The sequence below is a fragment of the Malus sylvestris genome, chromosome 16 (genome assembly GCF_916048215.2).
Source record: "Malus sylvestris chromosome 16, drMalSylv7.2, whole genome shotgun sequence".
Classification (NCBI taxonomy): Eukaryota; Viridiplantae; Streptophyta; class Magnoliopsida; order Rosales; family Rosaceae; genus Malus; species Malus sylvestris.
This window is the reverse complement of record NC_062275.1, coordinates 25,378,822-25,396,697: the sequence shown is the minus strand read 5'-3', so window position 1 is coordinate 25,396,697 and position 17,876 is coordinate 25,378,822. Positions and strand designations below refer to the sequence as shown.

General features: G+C 38.6%; 2 protein-coding genes and 2 long non-coding RNA genes across 12 annotated transcripts; 1 reads left to right on the top strand and 3 right to left on the bottom strand.

The window, feature by feature from the left end:
* Nucleotides 1-7,690: 7,690 nt before the first annotated feature.
* LOC126608410 (uncharacterized) lies at nucleotides 7,691-8,428 on the bottom strand. Its single transcript, XR_007617864.1, has 2 exons — nucleotides 8,295-8,428; nucleotides 7,691-8,191 (listed from the first exon to the last, which is right to left on the bottom strand). It is a non-coding gene; the product is annotated as an uncharacterized LOC126608410 (long non-coding RNA).
* LOC126608403 (protein CHROMATIN REMODELING 19-like) lies at nucleotides 8,188-12,285 on the top strand. 9 transcript variants are annotated; one of them, XR_007617853.1, is made up of 5 exons: nucleotides 8,188-8,871; nucleotides 9,216-9,333; nucleotides 11,250-11,305; nucleotides 11,439-11,525; nucleotides 11,638-12,285. XR_007617853.1 is itself a non-coding variant. In XM_050276283.1 (3 exons), the coding sequence occupies exons 1-2, from the start codon at nucleotides 8,488-8,490 to the stop codon at nucleotides 9,312-9,314; spliced, it is 483 nt and encodes a 160-aa protein (XP_050132240.1). In that variant the 5' UTR covers nucleotides 8,188-8,487; the 3' UTR covers nucleotides 9,315-9,333; nucleotides 11,638-12,285. The 9 variants fall into 9 exon arrangements, 4 of the variants coding, with proteins under 4 accessions (XP_050132240.1, XP_050132241.1, XP_050132239.1 ...); XR_007617854.1 differs by lacking the exons at nucleotides 11,250-11,305; nucleotides 11,439-11,525 and adding an exon at nucleotides 9,662-9,728 and having other exon boundaries at nucleotides 11,638-11,808; nucleotides 11,888-12,285; XR_007617852.1 differs by lacking the exon at nucleotides 11,439-11,525.
* LOC126608412 (uncharacterized) lies at nucleotides 9,254-11,252 on the bottom strand. Its single transcript, XR_007617866.1, has 2 exons — nucleotides 9,813-11,252; nucleotides 9,254-9,299 (listed from the first exon to the last, which is right to left on the bottom strand). It is a non-coding gene; the product is annotated as an uncharacterized LOC126608412 (long non-coding RNA).
* Nucleotides 12,286-15,382: 3,097 nt separating the features above from the next.
* Nucleotides 15,383-16,107, bottom strand: LOC126608402 (uncharacterized). Its single transcript, XM_050276279.1, has one exon. It carries the CDS (start codon nucleotides 16,019-16,021, stop codon nucleotides 15,491-15,493), a length of 531 nt encoding a protein of 176 aa, XP_050132236.1. The 5' UTR covers nucleotides 16,022-16,107; the 3' UTR covers nucleotides 15,383-15,490.
* Nucleotides 16,108-17,876: the final 1,769 nt, after the last annotated feature.

Sequence of the window (17,876 nt, the reverse complement as noted above, 5' to 3'; positions counted from 1 at the left end):
CTCTGAATGGATTTTTTTTTTTTTTTTGGATTTTTGGCGTATGCAATCTCAAAGTATATACAAATAAGTTTGACGGTTTCATCGTCGAAACTAGTTTCGTAGAATTCGTATCCCGTCAAGTACATACATATATTTATTAAGTAGCTTTAATTTTATTTATTTTGTTATAACACTTAAGAAATTGAATGATATATATTTATTAAGTAGTTTTAAATTTATTATTGTATTTCGGATCAGGTTTTTGTTAGAAAAATATATAATTGTGTTTTATGTAAAAAAAAAAGAATTTGAAAGGAGTATAGTCACATTTTCAGTAAATTTTATAATAATTTAAAAAATATAACTTGCGTGATGTCACAATAGGGTCGTTGCGCAAACATACTTTGCACATCGCAGCAACCAATGCGTTACGCAAAGACTGTTTATGTGGCGCACCAACCAATGCATCACGCAAAGGGTGTTTGTGCAACAAACAAACTGCGTCGCACAAAGGGTTTTTGTGGTCCACTTGTGTTAATATTTTAAATTGACGATCGAATTAGCTCATTGTATTCATATAGGATCAAGGAGTGTAGTTGTAAAAAAGCATCAAAATTGGAGTTAAAATAACCGTTAAATCATGATTTTTCGTTTATAATCGTCTAAAAGTTTTGTTCCTTTACTTGATCTCTGAATGTTTTTTTTTTGCGATTTTTGGCATATACGATCTCGAAGCATATACAAACAAGTTTGACGGTTGGATCGTTGAAATTAGTTTTGTTGATGCACAAAACCGGAGGTTTTGGAACAACGTAAATCCAACCGTGAATCTGCAAGAAATGTAAATAACACAAGATGTATCGTGGTTCACCCCAATGTTTGGGCTACGTCCACACTGATTGTATTTCTCTGACTGTATGTATGGATTACAAGGGTGAGGGGGAGTCCCCCAGAGAAAGAGAGTGTTGTTGTGTTTGTGAAGGTATTGCCCTCTGTTGGGTTCACTGAGTTCTCTTTGTGAGAGGGGAGGAGTCCCTTTTTATAGAATAAGGGGCTCCTCCTTTTACATAATTATGGGCTGGGTAATTGATGCGAAAATTAACTTAACACACAAATTTAACCCTCTTTTGACAACTGTAATATAAGTATAATTAGGGATCGTTCTGGACCGGGGATTAGGAGGGCTTGCTAATAACCTCTAAACTGACTCAAAAACATAAAACTAAACTTAAAAATACTTAACAAGACTCACAAGACTCAAAGCAAACTTAAAATACTCAAAACAGCTTAAAACAACTAAATAAACTTAAACTAGACACTAGGAATGACTTTGGACGAAAATTGACTTTTACTTAAATCAAAACATTTAAAAACATAAATTAAAACAGATTCTAACTAATTAGACACACTAAAGTAAAGGGGGATTGAGTTTTGGACGAAGTTGAAACAAACAAACAAGTATGAAAAACTAGACAAATTGTAAAACAAATTTGAGAAATAAGATGATGGATGGGATAGTTAGAGGTTTTTTCTCCACACATGACATGTATGCAAATAATTCGATTTCTAGTTACTACTTCATTGAATTATGAATGACAATGCTCCAAATTAACCGTGACATCACTAGTTAACTCTCAGATTTTCCTTGTTTTATTGGATTGGATGACATCATTCGACAACCCAAAACATTCTTCTAAAGTTCCTTACATGACATCATAATAGAGATACAATCAAAGATCATTACGTTTAATGAAAATCATAAGTATTGACACAGCACTTGCAACTATGACATCATGTCACTCATGCTAGGAATTAAACTTAACGCGATCGTTTATAAGCGAGCTTCACTACATGTGAATATAAGTTTGTAACGATTATGTGAAACTTCTTTATATTCTAGCAACGGATTTATGCATGCCAATTAAGTGTCGACCCTTAATTAACAAATACAAATAAGTTATCAATCAAATAGTTAAGCCAATTGCATTCACGATTCAAGAGTTCATAACTGGAATTTATCAAATTATATTGCACACATAATCATGGCTTTGAAATCACCCCTAGCCAAGAGGGGTTTAGCCACTCATATTTACAACAAAACGAAAGGAAATGAATTTAAACATTAGAAAGAAAAGAAAGAAAACACCTAAACGCTCCAACGATCCAAGTTGGACAGCAAGCATGTCCAAGCACTTTCCTTCCCTTCCTTTGCTACGGCACAAGGTGTTGGTAAGTGTTTGACAGTTTGTTTGTATGAAGGAATGGATGTGTTTGGATGAAGGTTATGTTGAAATGGGAGTGAATGATCTAACAAAGTATGAACTAAATTTATGTTACACACACTTCCTTTTATAGAGGAAGTGCATGGCAATGGAGGGGAACATGGAGTGGTGTAGCAATTGAGTGCAATGATGCATGAAATTTGAAATGATGGAGGGAACAAGGAATGGTGTAGCAATTGAGTGCAATGATTCAATGTAATGATGCATGAATCTGAAATGATGGAGGGAACAAGGAATGGTGTAGCAATTGAGTGCAATGATTCAATGTAATGATGCATGAAATATGAAATGATGGAGGGAACAAGGATGATTATGCATGGCATGTGTGGAAAGGTGAGTAAATGGTGAATCAATGAGTGCAAGGAGGTGAAAGGATATTGTGCACATGGTAGACAAAGGAAAGGAAGTGGAATGATGCAACAAATGAGTCAATGGAGGGAACATGGATGATGATGCAGGCATACGAATCCAAAGGGAGTGCAATGGTAGTGCACGACAATGATGGAAAGGTGAATGGTGGGGTGACACCCCTTTGTGGCTGAGCTCTTTGTCATTTTTACATTAATTCTTCTTTCTCTTTAACACATTCCTAGCCTCTTTAGTCTTCAATTTCGTCCATCCACCTTGCTCCATGCATGTGCTATTCATTCCAAGCCCAAAACTGCTCCAAAATGCACCAAAATGTATCTTATTACTTTATAAGGCCTATGGACCTACAAACACACGAAAATAGCTTAAAATACATAATTAACTAAGAAATAACAACATAAATGCATGAAAACAAGCTAACTCAGTCGCATAAATATGCTCCTATCAGTAATAAGGCCCAAATGTTGAGGCCCAATATGTCAAGGTCTGAGGCCCAATATGTGTGGTACCAACAGTAGTCCCCCAAGTCTTCAGTCAATAGAGTCTTTTGGCTGGAGACTTCAAATCCAATCCATGTACGGGCTGAAGTGGCTAGATGTCTTGAACCAGTACTCAACCTAAGGCAATGCTCAACATAAAGCAATACTCGGCTAGAGGTATCACACGTTACGAAACTGCTCAGCTAGAGGCTATGCTCGTTGCGAGGCTGCTCGGCTAGAGGCTATGCTCACGACGAGGCGTTTGCTCTGCTGGAGGCAATCCTCGTTGCGAGGCGGCTTGGCTAGAGGCTATACTCGCTGCGAGGCGGCTCGGCTCATGGTATTCCTCATTGCAAGTATCTATGTTATGTCGACATGCACTCAATATGAGTTGATTCTCGACATAACTCGAGTCCGCTTGTCGGGTTCGCATATTGAGTCTATGTGTCGGGTCCGCAAGTCGGGTCTTTGAGTCGGGGCCATACGTAGGGTCATCGAGTTGGGTTTATCTGTAGGGTCATCGAGTTGGGTCCAGGCACATAGGTGTCCCAATAAGCGAATGTCCAAGTAAGTGGGTGTCCGGTCAAACAAGAGATCACTATGAGCACGTGGCTCATCAGTCTATAAGTTGGTAGACTTCTTTAATCAGTAACAATGTTGATCAGTGGATCTAGTTGCTCAATAATTCCTGACAATAAATGACAGTATAAGTACGACCGTATAATGAATAAATCAATTTGACAAAGTTTATCAAGGCAAAATATTGTACTATGTGCCTTCTATAAATAAATAATTTATTCAGTCGTGTGGTAAATCACATGTTGTATAACAGTATAAGCGACATAGCTTAATGGCAGTCACAATATTCTAGGTCAATAAATAAATATTGCACAAGTAATTGCCTAAATATGTAGGTCACTAGTGAAATATGATAGAAAGCGTTCTGAGCATACGTGACTATTGTATCATGTAATCTTAATATAATGACAATAGGGAGACATACAATATATTATATAAATATATTTTCATTCAAATAATGAGGATACCTAATTTGGTCAGACCATGCCACGAGTTATGGGAAATAGTCATGTTGAAAATAAAATATTTAAATAATAAATGTAGTGTTCATGAATGATTAAAGTTGGCAAGGTTAAGTTGTGTGTCAAACAAGTGGTCTTGTAATAAGCATTAAGTAATAATAAAATAATAAATAAATAATTTGAGAAAACATAATGATGTTTTCTTTCATGGCCGACAATTTCAAGGGTGAAAAGTAGATACATCATGCAGACTAACTTGTATATTTTCGACTGCCGACTCATGTCCACTTTCAGCAAATAAAATACAAAAGAAAAAGTAAAGATATCATGCTGTTTGTGGGGAAGGTTTAAAGCAAAAGTTGGGAGGTATTCATTTTAAGTAAAGATACCCAATCCGTGGAGGTAAGTTCCACTTTCAACTTTATTACTCCATTAGCAATAGTGAGAGCTCTCGTGGAGTGTCAGCAATCATGTAAGAGATGGACTGCTTATCCAACAGAAATAATATAAAATATGTAATAGGCATCTTCACCGGGCAAATATGAAATAAATAATATAAAATAATAATAAGACATTTAAATAAACAGAAATAATTTGTAGAAGATTGAGTGCTTATCTTCTCCGACGTAGACAAGGCGTAGGTCTCTTGAGATTACGTCCAGGGAGTAGTCGTCATCGGAGGCGGGCTGGAGGAGCTGCGGAGCTGGAGGCGCCACATGCGACTGCTGGGCCCACATGTAGGTGCCTGGGCATTCGACGTTGGCATCATCATGTAGGGTTGCGCGGGCTGCGCAGGTTGAAACCCAGAACCGGCTTCAGGGAGTGGGAGTAAAGCGAGAAAGCGGAGGCATTGTCGGCTGCAATTTGCACCTACACTGCCACTCCTAGGCCGACCCACGGCCGTCGGGTGCCTGCTGCAAGTGCCACCATTGGTGGTGGGTAAAAAAACAGGCTTCAGCTCAGAGGCAAGAAGAAGGGTACGAGTAGCAGAAGATGAAGGCGGTGATTAGTTTGTCTGAATTTTAATGGCGGGTTGTTGGTCGGGTCGAATGTGTCGAATTGGATTGAATAGTAAGGGGCGGTAGACACAACGTTGACAGGCTCGGGCCCTCCAGGAGAAGTGAGAGCATACATGGTAGCCTGATACAGCTGAGTCGACCCTGTCCCCACCACAATATGCTAATCACCGTCTACGACAGTGTTTCCAACTGTACGATGAAGTCTTCTGACCACCGCCTCCAATACTGGCTTTAAAAACCAGCACACGCTGGTGAAGTCGCTGATATAGCTCATCAATTCACTTCTGGAGATCACCATAGTACACTTGTCCCCCATCTTGCTCCAATAGGATCCGTACACTGCCGGGTCGCCCTGTTCGAGATTAAGGACATGGTCGGATGGCGGTATCGTGCCGCCGTTACCATCGGTCGGGGACACAAAGAAGGTTTTGCTATTGGAAGTAGGGTTCTCCGTGGTGCCGCACCTTGTCTCTGTTGTTCTAATAAAACACAGTTATTAATTTGTCTTGAGTTTTTTATGTGGCTCTATTCTCTCTCTCTCTGAAGTCTCAAAGTTGGGGGATTTGATGGATGTCTACAGAGAGAGTCGGGAAAGAAATAGGGAATGAGTCTGTGTCTCTATGTGGGTTTTGCAGATCCCCGGCGGAGGTGAAAAATTGAGAAAAAACCAACATAGGTTTTCGTGTCGTTTCCCACAGATGGCGCCAAATGTTGATGCACAAAATCGGAAGTCTTGGAACAACGTAAATCCGACCGTGAATCTGCAAGAAATGTAAATAACACAAGATGTATTGTTGTTCACCCCAATGTTTGGGCTACGTCCATACTGATTGTATTTCTCTGACTGTATGTATGGATTACAAGGGTGAGGGGGAGTCCCCCAGAGAAAGAGAGTGTTGTTGTGTTTGTGAGGGTATTGCCCTCTGTTGGGTTCACCAAGTCCTCTTTGTGAGGAGGGGAGGAGTCCCCTTTTATAGAATAAGGGGTTCCTCCTTTTACATAATTATAGGTTGGGTAATGAGGCCCAAATGTTGAGGCCCAATGTGTCAAGGTCTGAGACCCAATATGTGTGGTACCAACAAGTTTCGTAGAATGCGTATCCCATCAAAACAATAGATTCACTAATACTTAAGAGTTTATTATACTTTCATTAAGTATAACATAAGATTTTGTGGTATCCACTAATGTAAATATTTTAAATTAAGATCGAGTTCATTCATTGTATTCGTATAGGATCAAGGAGTATAGCTGTAAAAAAATAATCAAAATCGGAGTTAAAATAACCATTAAATCATGATTTTCGCTTATAATCATCGAAAAGTTTTGTCCCGTTACTTAATCTCTGAATGTTTTTTTTTTGCGATTTTTGGCATATGCGATCTTGAAGCATATACAAACATGTTTGATAGTTAGATTGTTAAGACTAGTTTCGTAGAATGTGTATCCCATCAAAACAATAGATTGACTAACACTTAAGAGTTTATTTATACTTTCATCAAGTATAACATAAGATTTTATGGTATCCATTAGTGTAAATATTTTAAATTGAAGATCAAGTTCATTCATTGTATTCATATAGGGTCAAGGAGTGTAGCTGTAAAAAATCATCAAAATCAGAGTTAAAACTACCGTTAAATCGTGATTTTTCGTTTATAATCGTCGAAAAGTTTTGTCCTATTACTTGATCTCTAACTATTTGTTTTTTGTGATTTTTGGCGTATGCGATCTCAAAGTATATAGAAACAAGTTTGACAGTTGGATCATTGAAACTAATTTCGTAGAATGCGTATCCCATCAAGTTCAATGGTATATATATTTATTAAGTAGCTTTAAATTTATTTATTTTATACGTATAATACTTAAGAAATTGAATAGTATGTATATTTATTAAGTAGCTTTAAATTTATTATTGTAGTTCGGATCAGGTTTTTGTTAGAAAAATTATTATTGTGGGTTTTATGTAAAAAAAAATTGAATTTGAATGGACTAAAGTCACATTTTTAGTAAATTTTATAATAATAATTTTTTTTTAAATATAACTTGCGTGTTGCGACAATGGGGTCTTTGCGCAAAAACACTTTGCCCAACATCAGAATGTACACCTGTGTCGCACAAGTTGTTAAAATTGTGGCGGTCCAATTGTAAAAAATAGGCGTTTGTTTTGAATTTTCCCAAATTACTCTGGACAAAATTGAAAAGAGTCATTCCTCCTCATCTGACTACCTAATCTTGCCTTCTCTCTCACTCCGTCTCATGTAGCCTTCCTCACGACTGCACCCAGCCAACCTCCTCCTCATCCTTTCTCCTCATCCTCTCCCGTAGCCTTCCTCCTCGTCTTCCGATCAGCCTCCAAGCCCCAACAGCTCTCCCATGACGACGAAGACTTCGATTCCAATTGCGTTGAGATTAAACACGAACTAGAGGACGATGACTCTGATTGCGTTGCTATTAAGAGCAATTCCAGCATAGGAGCCCTTCGCTAGGCTATTCATTATTCAATTCACCTAGTTAACAGTAACTGATTTTAATGAACAATAATTACCTTTTGTATCTCTACCGTTCCACTTGAATAGCCTGGCAATAGGCAATAAAATAATAGTAATATTTTTATTTATAAAATAATACAAAGAAAGAAACAGAAAAAATGAGAGGCCTTGCGGCGGCGAGGGCATGACCCAGTTCGTGGACAGTGACTGAAATCACCGTGGACGAAGAAGCTTCCATGGAAGAGATTGAGAGCTCTGCCGAGCTCCCATATGAGGAGGAGGGAGATGGAGAAGAGCAAGGTTAAACCGAATCCGACGCCGACGGAGAACCAAGCCCTGAGAATCCGGCAATGGGTCTTGCCGAAATGGAAGAGGGGTTCGTTGAAAGCCCAGAATTTGAAGTTGCAGTAGTAGCAGGAGACGGTGGTCGCGGGAGGAGGAAGCGGCGGAGATGAGTTTGCAGGGGAGTGAAGGGGTAGATATTTTAATATCCCAAATCAAATAAAATCTGCACCCAAATTTTCAAATCCAATCCAACTGAAAAACGGGTTCCAAATTTTGTCAATTGTGGGTTTTGGAGAAACAAAGAAAAAGAGACATCAGAGAGGAACCCAGAAGAAAAAAAGGTCAGAAATTTTACAAGATATGTTGTCTGCATGTCCGTTCTCGTCACCGGCACAGTCGGTTTCGTCGGAACCCACGTCTCCGTGGCCCTAAAAAAGCGTGGAGATGTCGTCCTGACGTCAGCCCATGTCAGACTGCCTTCGGGCGCTCGGGCCGGCACGAATTGACGAGCCTGGCGCTCGAGCCTGCTCGAGCTCCCTCGCCAGCCAATGTTGGGCTTCCTCCCTCGGGCAATCCAGCCCTGTTCCGGAGCCCGTCCCTCGAGCAGGAGCTCCCGCTGGAGCTGCTCTAAGAACGAATTGAAGGAAGACGATGCGGACGAGGCCCCGGAAGCCAGGCTGGTCAATCGTGGACGTCGGTTCCTGGTTGAGGACGAGGATAGTGATGGGGATTGGGCTAATTTTGAGTCAACGAGTGAGGAAGAGGAGGATGAGGTAAAGGAGTTGGAGGACGACGACGTGGTTGGGAAGGCTTTGCAAAAGTGTGCCAAAATATCGACGGATTTGAGAAAGGAGCTCCACGGGAGTTCGGCTCCGGCGGTTTCTGATCGGTACGCCGAAGTGGAAGCTGCCCCTGTGAGGATTGTCAATCAGGTGCCCTTTCTTGCTTTTACTGAGCTTCTTGTGGTATGAATGACATAGAGTTGGAAAACTCTTACCTTTACTCATTCATAATTGGGCTAAAAAATTTGGTATTCCTTTGTTTCCAATGTAATTAGTGAAATAAGGAAAATTACTGGCCAATAGAATGTAGCTGTATAAAAGTATGGTTCTTTTATGTCATTGAGTATTACTTGCGTGAAGGTTTTGTATTTCATTTCAGTATGTGTTGAGAGGTCCTCATAAGCATAAAATTGGCTACTTTCTGTTGTTGTTGCTGGTGTTGTATCGTCTTTCAATTGGATTGTCAAGTGATGGTTACTGGTTATTTGTTGTAGGATGACATTATTGAGGCTTGTAGGTCTAAAGATTCCGATTTTCAACCTATTCTCAAGCCATATCAGTTGGTTGGTGTTAGCTTTCTTCTTCTGCTGTAACAGAAGGGTATTGGTGGAGGTACTTATTTTTTTTTGTTCTTTGTAAGCATAATTTTGATTTTACTTCTACTTTAGAAAGTAATTCCCCGTGTAAAAATGTATGATTGTGATAAATTTTGATTCTCCAGACTCTGAGTAGTACAAGATCTTAAACTGTGTGACTAATAAATTCAGGTCGCCGAATGGAATTTCATTAGTCATTTTACTACTGCATGATTCTGAAATGTTAAGCTTAAATGTTCTTAGATCACAATAGTTCAAAAATTTCCAACTGTATTGTTAAATTTATGAGGCTAAGTGTATAAGCATATATGGCTTGGTTTAATCTCAATTCTGATTCATTGCAGTTTAATATCCTTTACATTTTGTGCAACCATTTTGGCCGACGAGATGGGTCTCGGGAAGACCATTCAAGTACCTGCATGTCCTTTCTCTCATATGCCAATAATATTTTCAGCTTTGGTTTGTAATATTTGTCCTTGCTGAACAATCTATAACATACTTGATGCTATTGAAACATTTAAATGATGACCTGAGTCCACATTTGATTGTATGCCCTGCTTCTGTTTTGGAAATTTAAAGAGAACTTAAAAAGTGGTGCCCATCATGTAAGAAACCCTAATGCTTTAAGCATGTATAAAATTCGTATGATGATTGCTGCAGTTTTTCTGTAGCATGATTAATTGTTTTAATGCCATATGCTGCTGCCAAAGTTGTATTCACTGCAGGAAAAGGAATATATGGTTTGGAGATTAGACCACTGTAAGCATTGCGCTTTTGTCATTCTAGAATTGGTAGTCATGGTTGCTTCAGTTTCACAAACGATGATCGGTATCTGGTTGAAATTCGGTATCTTATTGAAATTAGCTTTTTGATATCTATTTGATATTCATGTTGCAACCAATATGCATAGACTTGTAACAAGACCTCAATTTTTCTCCGAAAAGAACTTTTCTTCGAATATCATACCTTGATATCAAACGTATCCTTAACCTTGAGATTTATCACTACTAATATATGTAGTATATGGCTGGGAACATACCTACATGTATGCTATCTGCCCCACTGTTTAAGACTTAGTCATTTTAAATTATGAACAAAGACTTGATTTATTATGCAATTAGCCTACCTGAGATTCGTAAAGAGTATTGATCATAAGTCATTTGAATTATCTAATAAATAAACCCTGGGTTTATAGTCTTCGATTTTAACAATTCATGCTCATGCCCATGGTTATCATGAATGGTTTTTGTTCCGAATAATGATTATTGGGTGCCTTTTGAAATTGTTGGGTTCCAAGAACCTTGGGATTAATTACTCGTATATATACAAGAATGGTCTAGGCTTCTAGCATCTACTGTTGCATGAAGCGATGGCTTTATTTCCAAATAGTCATGCAATCTCAAGTTATGGTTATTTAACTGTAAATTAATTATTTTATATACTTGGTCAGTTTCTTGCCATGCATTTAATTTTCAGTTTGGAAAGTAAAGAATATTTGCGTATTTCTTGTTTAACTAACCCAGAATATACATGATTATGGATTTACGGTTTTCCAGAAAGATTGACGTCTAAGTGGTTGTCATCCCAATTGTGGAACGATTGCATGTGTTGCTTTGTGTCCTTGCAAATGGCAAATGCAATGCAGAAAACAATGGATGATGCACAAAACAGGGATTTGATTGATTTGAAATTCTTGGATAGTCATACATTGCTGGTTGGCCTTTATACAATTGTTTGTGATTATACTTGTTTGCATTAATGCTTTTATTTGGAAGTCTTATTCAAGAATGATGGCAATGTAAAACAACTAAGGCTGCAACATTTGGAACAAATAATCATGCTATTTTAACTATTGGACAAATGTTTATTAAATCTTTACCAAAGTGAGATTTTATGGAAATTTTGGTTTGTGTGCTGTTCTCTGTTTGGCAGCATATAGGATGGTGGAAGAGATTATATTGCATACTTGTGCCGAAACCATTCAGAAAGTAAGTGATGCCTTTATTAGATTATCTTTTTGATGTGACTTTGATTATTAACTTCAGTTTGAACTCGATGTTGTGTGTTTATGTTAAAGCAAGGTAAAAAGGTTATTCTTACACATCATTCACTGTTCTCCAGTATCATGGGGCTGCACGATCGGCATATTCAAAAGAGTTGAACTCTTTGTCCAAAGCTGGATTACCGCCTCTTTTTAATGTTATTCTCGTGCGTTATTCACTATTTGAAAGACACAAGTTTGCTTTGGTGTTGCATATGGACAATTGAAAGTAATTTAGATTATATGTTGATTTAATTCCTTTTACTTATGGTCTTCCAGTGCACAGCAGAAAGATGATCGTAAAATTCTGAAACGATGGCAGTGGAGTTGTGTGCTTATGGACGAGGCTCATGCTTTGAAGGACAAAAATAGCTACAGGTGGAAAAACCTAATGTCCGTTTGCACCAGCTTCTAATGCTGACAGGGACACCTGTACAAAATGATTTACATGTATGACTTTTTACCCCATGAAATCTTATGGAATATTACTGAGGTCCTAGATCATAAGCTCAGTCGTCATCATGGCAAGGTTGTTCGGTGTATGGGGAAGGTGTGGGTTCGTGAGACGGGTGCCTCCTCTTTCAGATCGACCCCAGGACAAGTCATCACCCTAACGGAGGAAGCGGCAACCCTAAAAGGTCAACTTGCGGCCCAACAAGTAGCATGGGATGCCGAAGCAGCAACCCGGCCCATGACGATAAGATGAGTATGATCTTACGGGACTTACAGATGTCCAACCTTCAAATCCTGATGCCATCACCTAATCTTGCTCCACCTTCGACCTCCCAGCCACTTTGCCCAGTTAATACCCAGTAGCCTGATGCATCAAGCCTAGAAGATTACTTGTTGTAGTTTTTTCTTTTATATTCGAACATCTTGTATGTACATTTTCATATATTTTATAATTAAATATTTTTTCTTGGTTTATTAATTATTGTTTATAATTTAATTACAATACTTATAAAAAATTAAATAAAAATTATTTTTGCCAAAAAAGAAAAAGAAAAAAATAGACTTCGTGTGATGCAAGTTACTTTTTCGTCGCGCAAAAGCTCTTTGCATGACACAGGTTCTCTCATTGCGCAGTCCTTTTGCGCGACGTAGGTGCTGTTGTCGCGCAAAAGCTCTTTGCGCGACACAATTCCTGTCGTTGCACAAAGTCCTTCTACGCAACGCAGGTTCTATTGTCGCACAAAGACTTTTTGCGCGACGCATGTTATCTATTCGTCACGCAAACCATGCTTTAACTGACTTTGCGTGACAGTTTGCACACAATGAAGATGTCATTGGGCTAATTTTCAAGCAATGTTTTTTTACTTTGTGCGACGAAGGTACCTGCATCTCTCAAACTGTTTTTTGTACTAGTGTTTAGATATTGGAAAAGATAATGGGGATCCTTAACCAAAAACGATGAAAGAAACGACTTTGTAAATCTCTCTTGGGATAAGGATATATTAAAAACCCAATATGACCATGTGTTGCTTTTAAAAGATCTTTTCATTTTTGCAACATATGTAAATGATACACAAAGGCCATTGATTATTTAACTAAGGAGGCCATTGATTATTTAACGAAGGAATTCAAAATGAAAATCTTGGAGAGAGAGTTTTGCCTTGGTCTGCAGATCAAGCATTTGCCAACTGGAATCTGTATCCACAATCAACAAGCTGCTCAATTTGAGAAAGACTCCTCATCTGTCCACTTGCCATCCTCTAATTGATTTTTAGTTGGACAAGTCTTCTCCCGTTATCAAGTGACTTTAAAGTTTAATGTTATCAAAAGACGTACATGTGAAAATCTCATAGCATTCACCCTTGTACTTGAGTCACGATATTTTAGGCTATTCTGGTGTGAGAGATTTGCAACTAATTAGGAATTTGGACTAAATGTAGCTAGAAATGTACTACAAAGAATTAGATATCTACATGATGATTCCAAAGATAAAAACAACAGATCTACAAGTGACTCATTCCAAGTACTTATTTGCAAACCTTGCATTGTATAATTCGTATCAACTCATGTTCGTATTCCTTTCTAACTATATTTAGTCAAATCTAATGCACGAGTAAATAGCTTGAGCCAATAACTTTGGAGGGAGTTGTGGGACATGACACTAGGACGTAGCTGAGACGTAATGCTACTGCATCTGCTTCTGGAAAAGTTAAAGGTACTTAAAAACACATTTTTTCCAATGGCCGTCAAAATAGTTTAAAACTGCCTCTAGGCCCAAGAAGCGCTTCATGGAGTAACAGTTGTGACCAAAATTGCTTTCTACAAGTGCTGTCCTAAATGAACCCTTAAGGACATTCTTATAATCTGAATAGATAACATGCCCCTCAGTATTGCAGTCTAGTGGCATACCTCTTCACTCATAAGTGAAGTATTCGGTTTGATTCTCATCAAGGGTGAATTCAAACCACATTATTGCTAGCCCATTGTGAGACTAAGCACTCCCCCTTGCCCCCTCCCTCCTTAGTATAAATAATATCGCTTGTCCAAAAAAAAAAAAAAAATAGTTAAATCAAACAATCAACGTTCATTTGAAAATACCCAAACAGACTCAAAATGACCCCTAAACTCCAATCGTACAACACAGACCACCAATAGTCTTTAGGTTAGTCTATCTACAAGCCAAAATCCATCTAGGTATACTTAGCAGGTAAACAGAAGATGCAGCAGCCTTAGATTTGTGATAAACAACTTGGTTAAAAAGCCAAACAATGGAAACGCAAGTAGAACCCATTTGCGGCAAAAACCACAGATTCTCTTTTGAATAATCAACATGTAAATTTCTATTTGATTGTCCAACTCCTGGATGAAGGTGTGGGTAGTCGAGGAGAAGTCATATAGGTTATGATGCTTCTGCTTCTACTTTTTGTGTGTTCCAAAATGAGTCTAAAAAGCGTTAAAAACAAGGTGACATTGTAGGCCATAAAGGTATATGTTTTGAGAAGAATGGAAATCAATTGTAATAGCTGCAGAGAATGTCCTAACTTTCGAATAAGCAGCAGCAGCATCTTGCTCATACATTAGGAAACAGGGTTATGGATACTAGGTACATATATGATATGGAAAAGACTCCACCAAGTTAAAAGAAAACCAAAGAGTTGCAATACTGCCCAAAACAACAGTGAAAAAAAAAACATATATTCAATTGAAAAACTTGTGTAGTTAAAAACCTAAATCTTGACAAGTTATATAATCACACAATATATTTACTTATAGTAATCTTATCGCCCAAGCATATATCATTTGGGTACAACTAGCAAAAGGTGTTACGGACTAAACCTTCCTGTGTTTTCATAAGTGCTTTCCTATAAAAGATGTAAAGCATCCTAACATTCAAGGTTTTGCCCTCACTCTGATACGCACAAAGGTTATCCACTTTCTGGTTATACACCTTATTGCGTTCATTCATTCCCTTAAAACCCTATAAGCATCATACTCATTTGAAACTCAAAATCTGTATCATGTGTTCATATGGATATCATAGTGAAGTATCGACGTGGATATGACATTGAAGTATCGACATGATATGATATTGAACGATTAATCTAGAAAACGAGGGTTACTTCGGGAGTATTATAATCTCATATCCACATTTAGTATCATAATGGTATGTTGGAATAGCTGAGAAGTATCAGTATCTCATATGCACATGGGTCTTTCATAGAAGTAAATGTGGTACAAACCATTCTATTGCATCACGGTCTCTTGCAAATCTAAATTGCCATCCAAAAAAGTAACATCTAGGGTTCTAACTGTGACATCAGGCTGAAATTCTACTTCAAACCAAACAGGCATCGTGATTGCACTTTTCAAATTTCTCACAGAAAATGCTGTGTGCTCTATCATAAGTCATAGCGTTTCTTCAATTACATCAAATATTATGATTCTTTAAGTTGCAGCAGGGCAGACATTATTGTTACGAAAGCACATAAACATAAAGCATGCTTCTTCACTCAACAAACATGCAAGAAAGCAAGACATATCGGAAACAGACAAATCACGAGCCATATAGATATATCAAAATCTGATTATACTGATAATTATATAACCCATGTCTAAATTAAACCATAATTGAGGTCCACAAATGCAAATTGAAACTCGAATTTAGCTGATAACTAACTAGTTAGTAAAGATAACCTGGGATCTTGATACGAATAAACAGCATACTCATAACATAGGCGAGAACGACAGAGGAGATCCCAGCAGTGGCATACGACACCTTCACACTTTTCGCCCGATTCCGATCCAGAGCCAAGTCCATGAGCACAATGCCGATCCCACCAAGCACGAACATGAACCCGGACGACAGCCCTTCGATTATGTACTGCCCGTTGACCCGGCCGGGGAGGAAGACGACGGGTCGGATAGACCCTGTGAGGCGGTCCTGAGTTGATCCGATGCCCGGGGGCTCGACGATGACGTCGTAGACGATGCCGGAGACAACCATGAAGTAGGTGAGGAGGACGAGGGCGTAGACGGTCATGGGTGAGGGGAGGGTTAGGGTTGGGAGCTTGAGGCGGAGTCGAGGGGGGCGGAGGAAGCTGTAGGGGAGGATCCGAAAGATGAGGAGAATTGGGTCGACGGAGGCGGTAGATGGGTCGGAGGGCGTGGTGATGGCGGTGGATAGAGGCTGGGTTTCAGATTTCGGGGGCATTTTGGATGGGGCGGATTTGGGTCTGGGCGTTTTGGTGTGGAGAGTCTGTAATGACAGCGCGGGTGATGACTATTGCGAATGTGAGTTCGGTTGGGTTTTGAGTAGTTTTTTATTTTATTTTTTATTTTTTAACAAAAGATATTATCTACTCACAATTGGCTAACAATTAGGCCTGGCAAACGGATCGTGTCTGTCGTGTTCGTGTCGTTTTCGTGTAATATCTGTTATCTTAACGGGTCGTGTCGTATCACACCCGTTATCTTAACGTGTAATGTTAAGGACCATTATGACACGTTAAGAAAAATATTTTTTTTCTTCTTAAATTTGCACATACCACACATTGCCACATAAATATTACTTCAAAACATTAAAACACATTTGTCGTTTAAGTACTACATCTACACTCGAAAATAAAAGCCTAATAAACAAAGGAAAACTAATGAAAAAGGCTTGAAAACTTTGAGTTTTAATGATAAGGACAAAATAAAGGGTAAAGTGAATAGTACCAGGATTGACTTTTTAGTGTAAAAATGTGGTTTTTCGTTAAAGTGAACAGTACCAGGTGCTTTTCGTTAAACTTCCCAATAAACAAACATCCATACACTACTAGTCTATTACAAAATATTAAATGTGCAAGGATATGTAAAATGAAAGAGTTTTTGTTTTCAAGGTTGTGAAGTCTTTCTCAAAAGTTTAAACCTTGTCAATGGAACTCAAAGCTTGCATGTTATTCCTTTTACAAAATCCTCAATTTTCATCAATCATCATGACATAAGATTTTGTGGTATCCACTTGTGTAAATATTTTAAATTGAAGATCAAATTCATTCATTGTATTCATATAGGGTCAAGGAGTGTAGCTGTAAAAAATCATCAAATCGGAGTTAAAATAACAGTTAAATCGTGATTTTTAGTTGATAACCGTCGAAACGTTTTGTCCCGTTACTTGAACTTTGAATGTTTGTTTTTTGCGATTTTTGGCGCATGTGATCTTGAAGCATATACAAACAAGTTTGACGGTTTGATCGTTGAAATTAGTTTCGTAGAATGCGTATCTGTTAACCCTAGAAACTACCAAACCTACGTGGCGCGCATGCCGAGTAATTAATAAGCTAACTACGTCCTTCGGTGAATGCAGGGCATGCCAACTCGTCGGCCAAGCTCGGCCGAGGAGTAAATTTTGTTAATGTTGCGTTGGGTGCGCGGCTGACTTCTGCGTCTTGCGATTGCGGCCGAGAAAGGAACACGTCTCGGCCTCTTGGGCTCTCGAACCTGAAGACAAGGTTACTATTCTTACGAAGTTCAATATCAAATTCGGCTTTCAATGTGCCGAATGTAATAACTGTAACACCTCACTTTGCCGAGAAGGCTGATGAGATGACCTCGACCAATAAGGATTCAGAAATCCTTCTCGACCGAGACTTGGATAGGTAATCAACTGTCCTCGCCGCAGTGTTGTTGATGCCAACGGAAGATGCTGCGAGAACGGCTGATTCTACGGTGACAGAGCTATCTATGCCGACTTAAGATATCACCGGTTGCTTTCACAGTGCTGTTGATGCCAACGGAAGATGTGTCAGCGTAAAAAGAAAGAAAAAATCTCAAGTTGTTGAGAGTTTGCGCAGGGCAGTTTTGTATTGATTTGTAGGGGTCTTTTCACTTGGTGCACTGAGTCTTGTATTTATAAGGTTGGATATCTGCTAGCTTTGGCCTGACGGATTTGTATTTCAATTGCACCCAAAGACTTCATGATGGAATATGCGAATCTGAACAACAATAGGGACTCTGCATGCTAACCCTATTTTATTCCCACTTTGACTTATATTTATCCCATCAGAAACTTTCTTATCTCATCA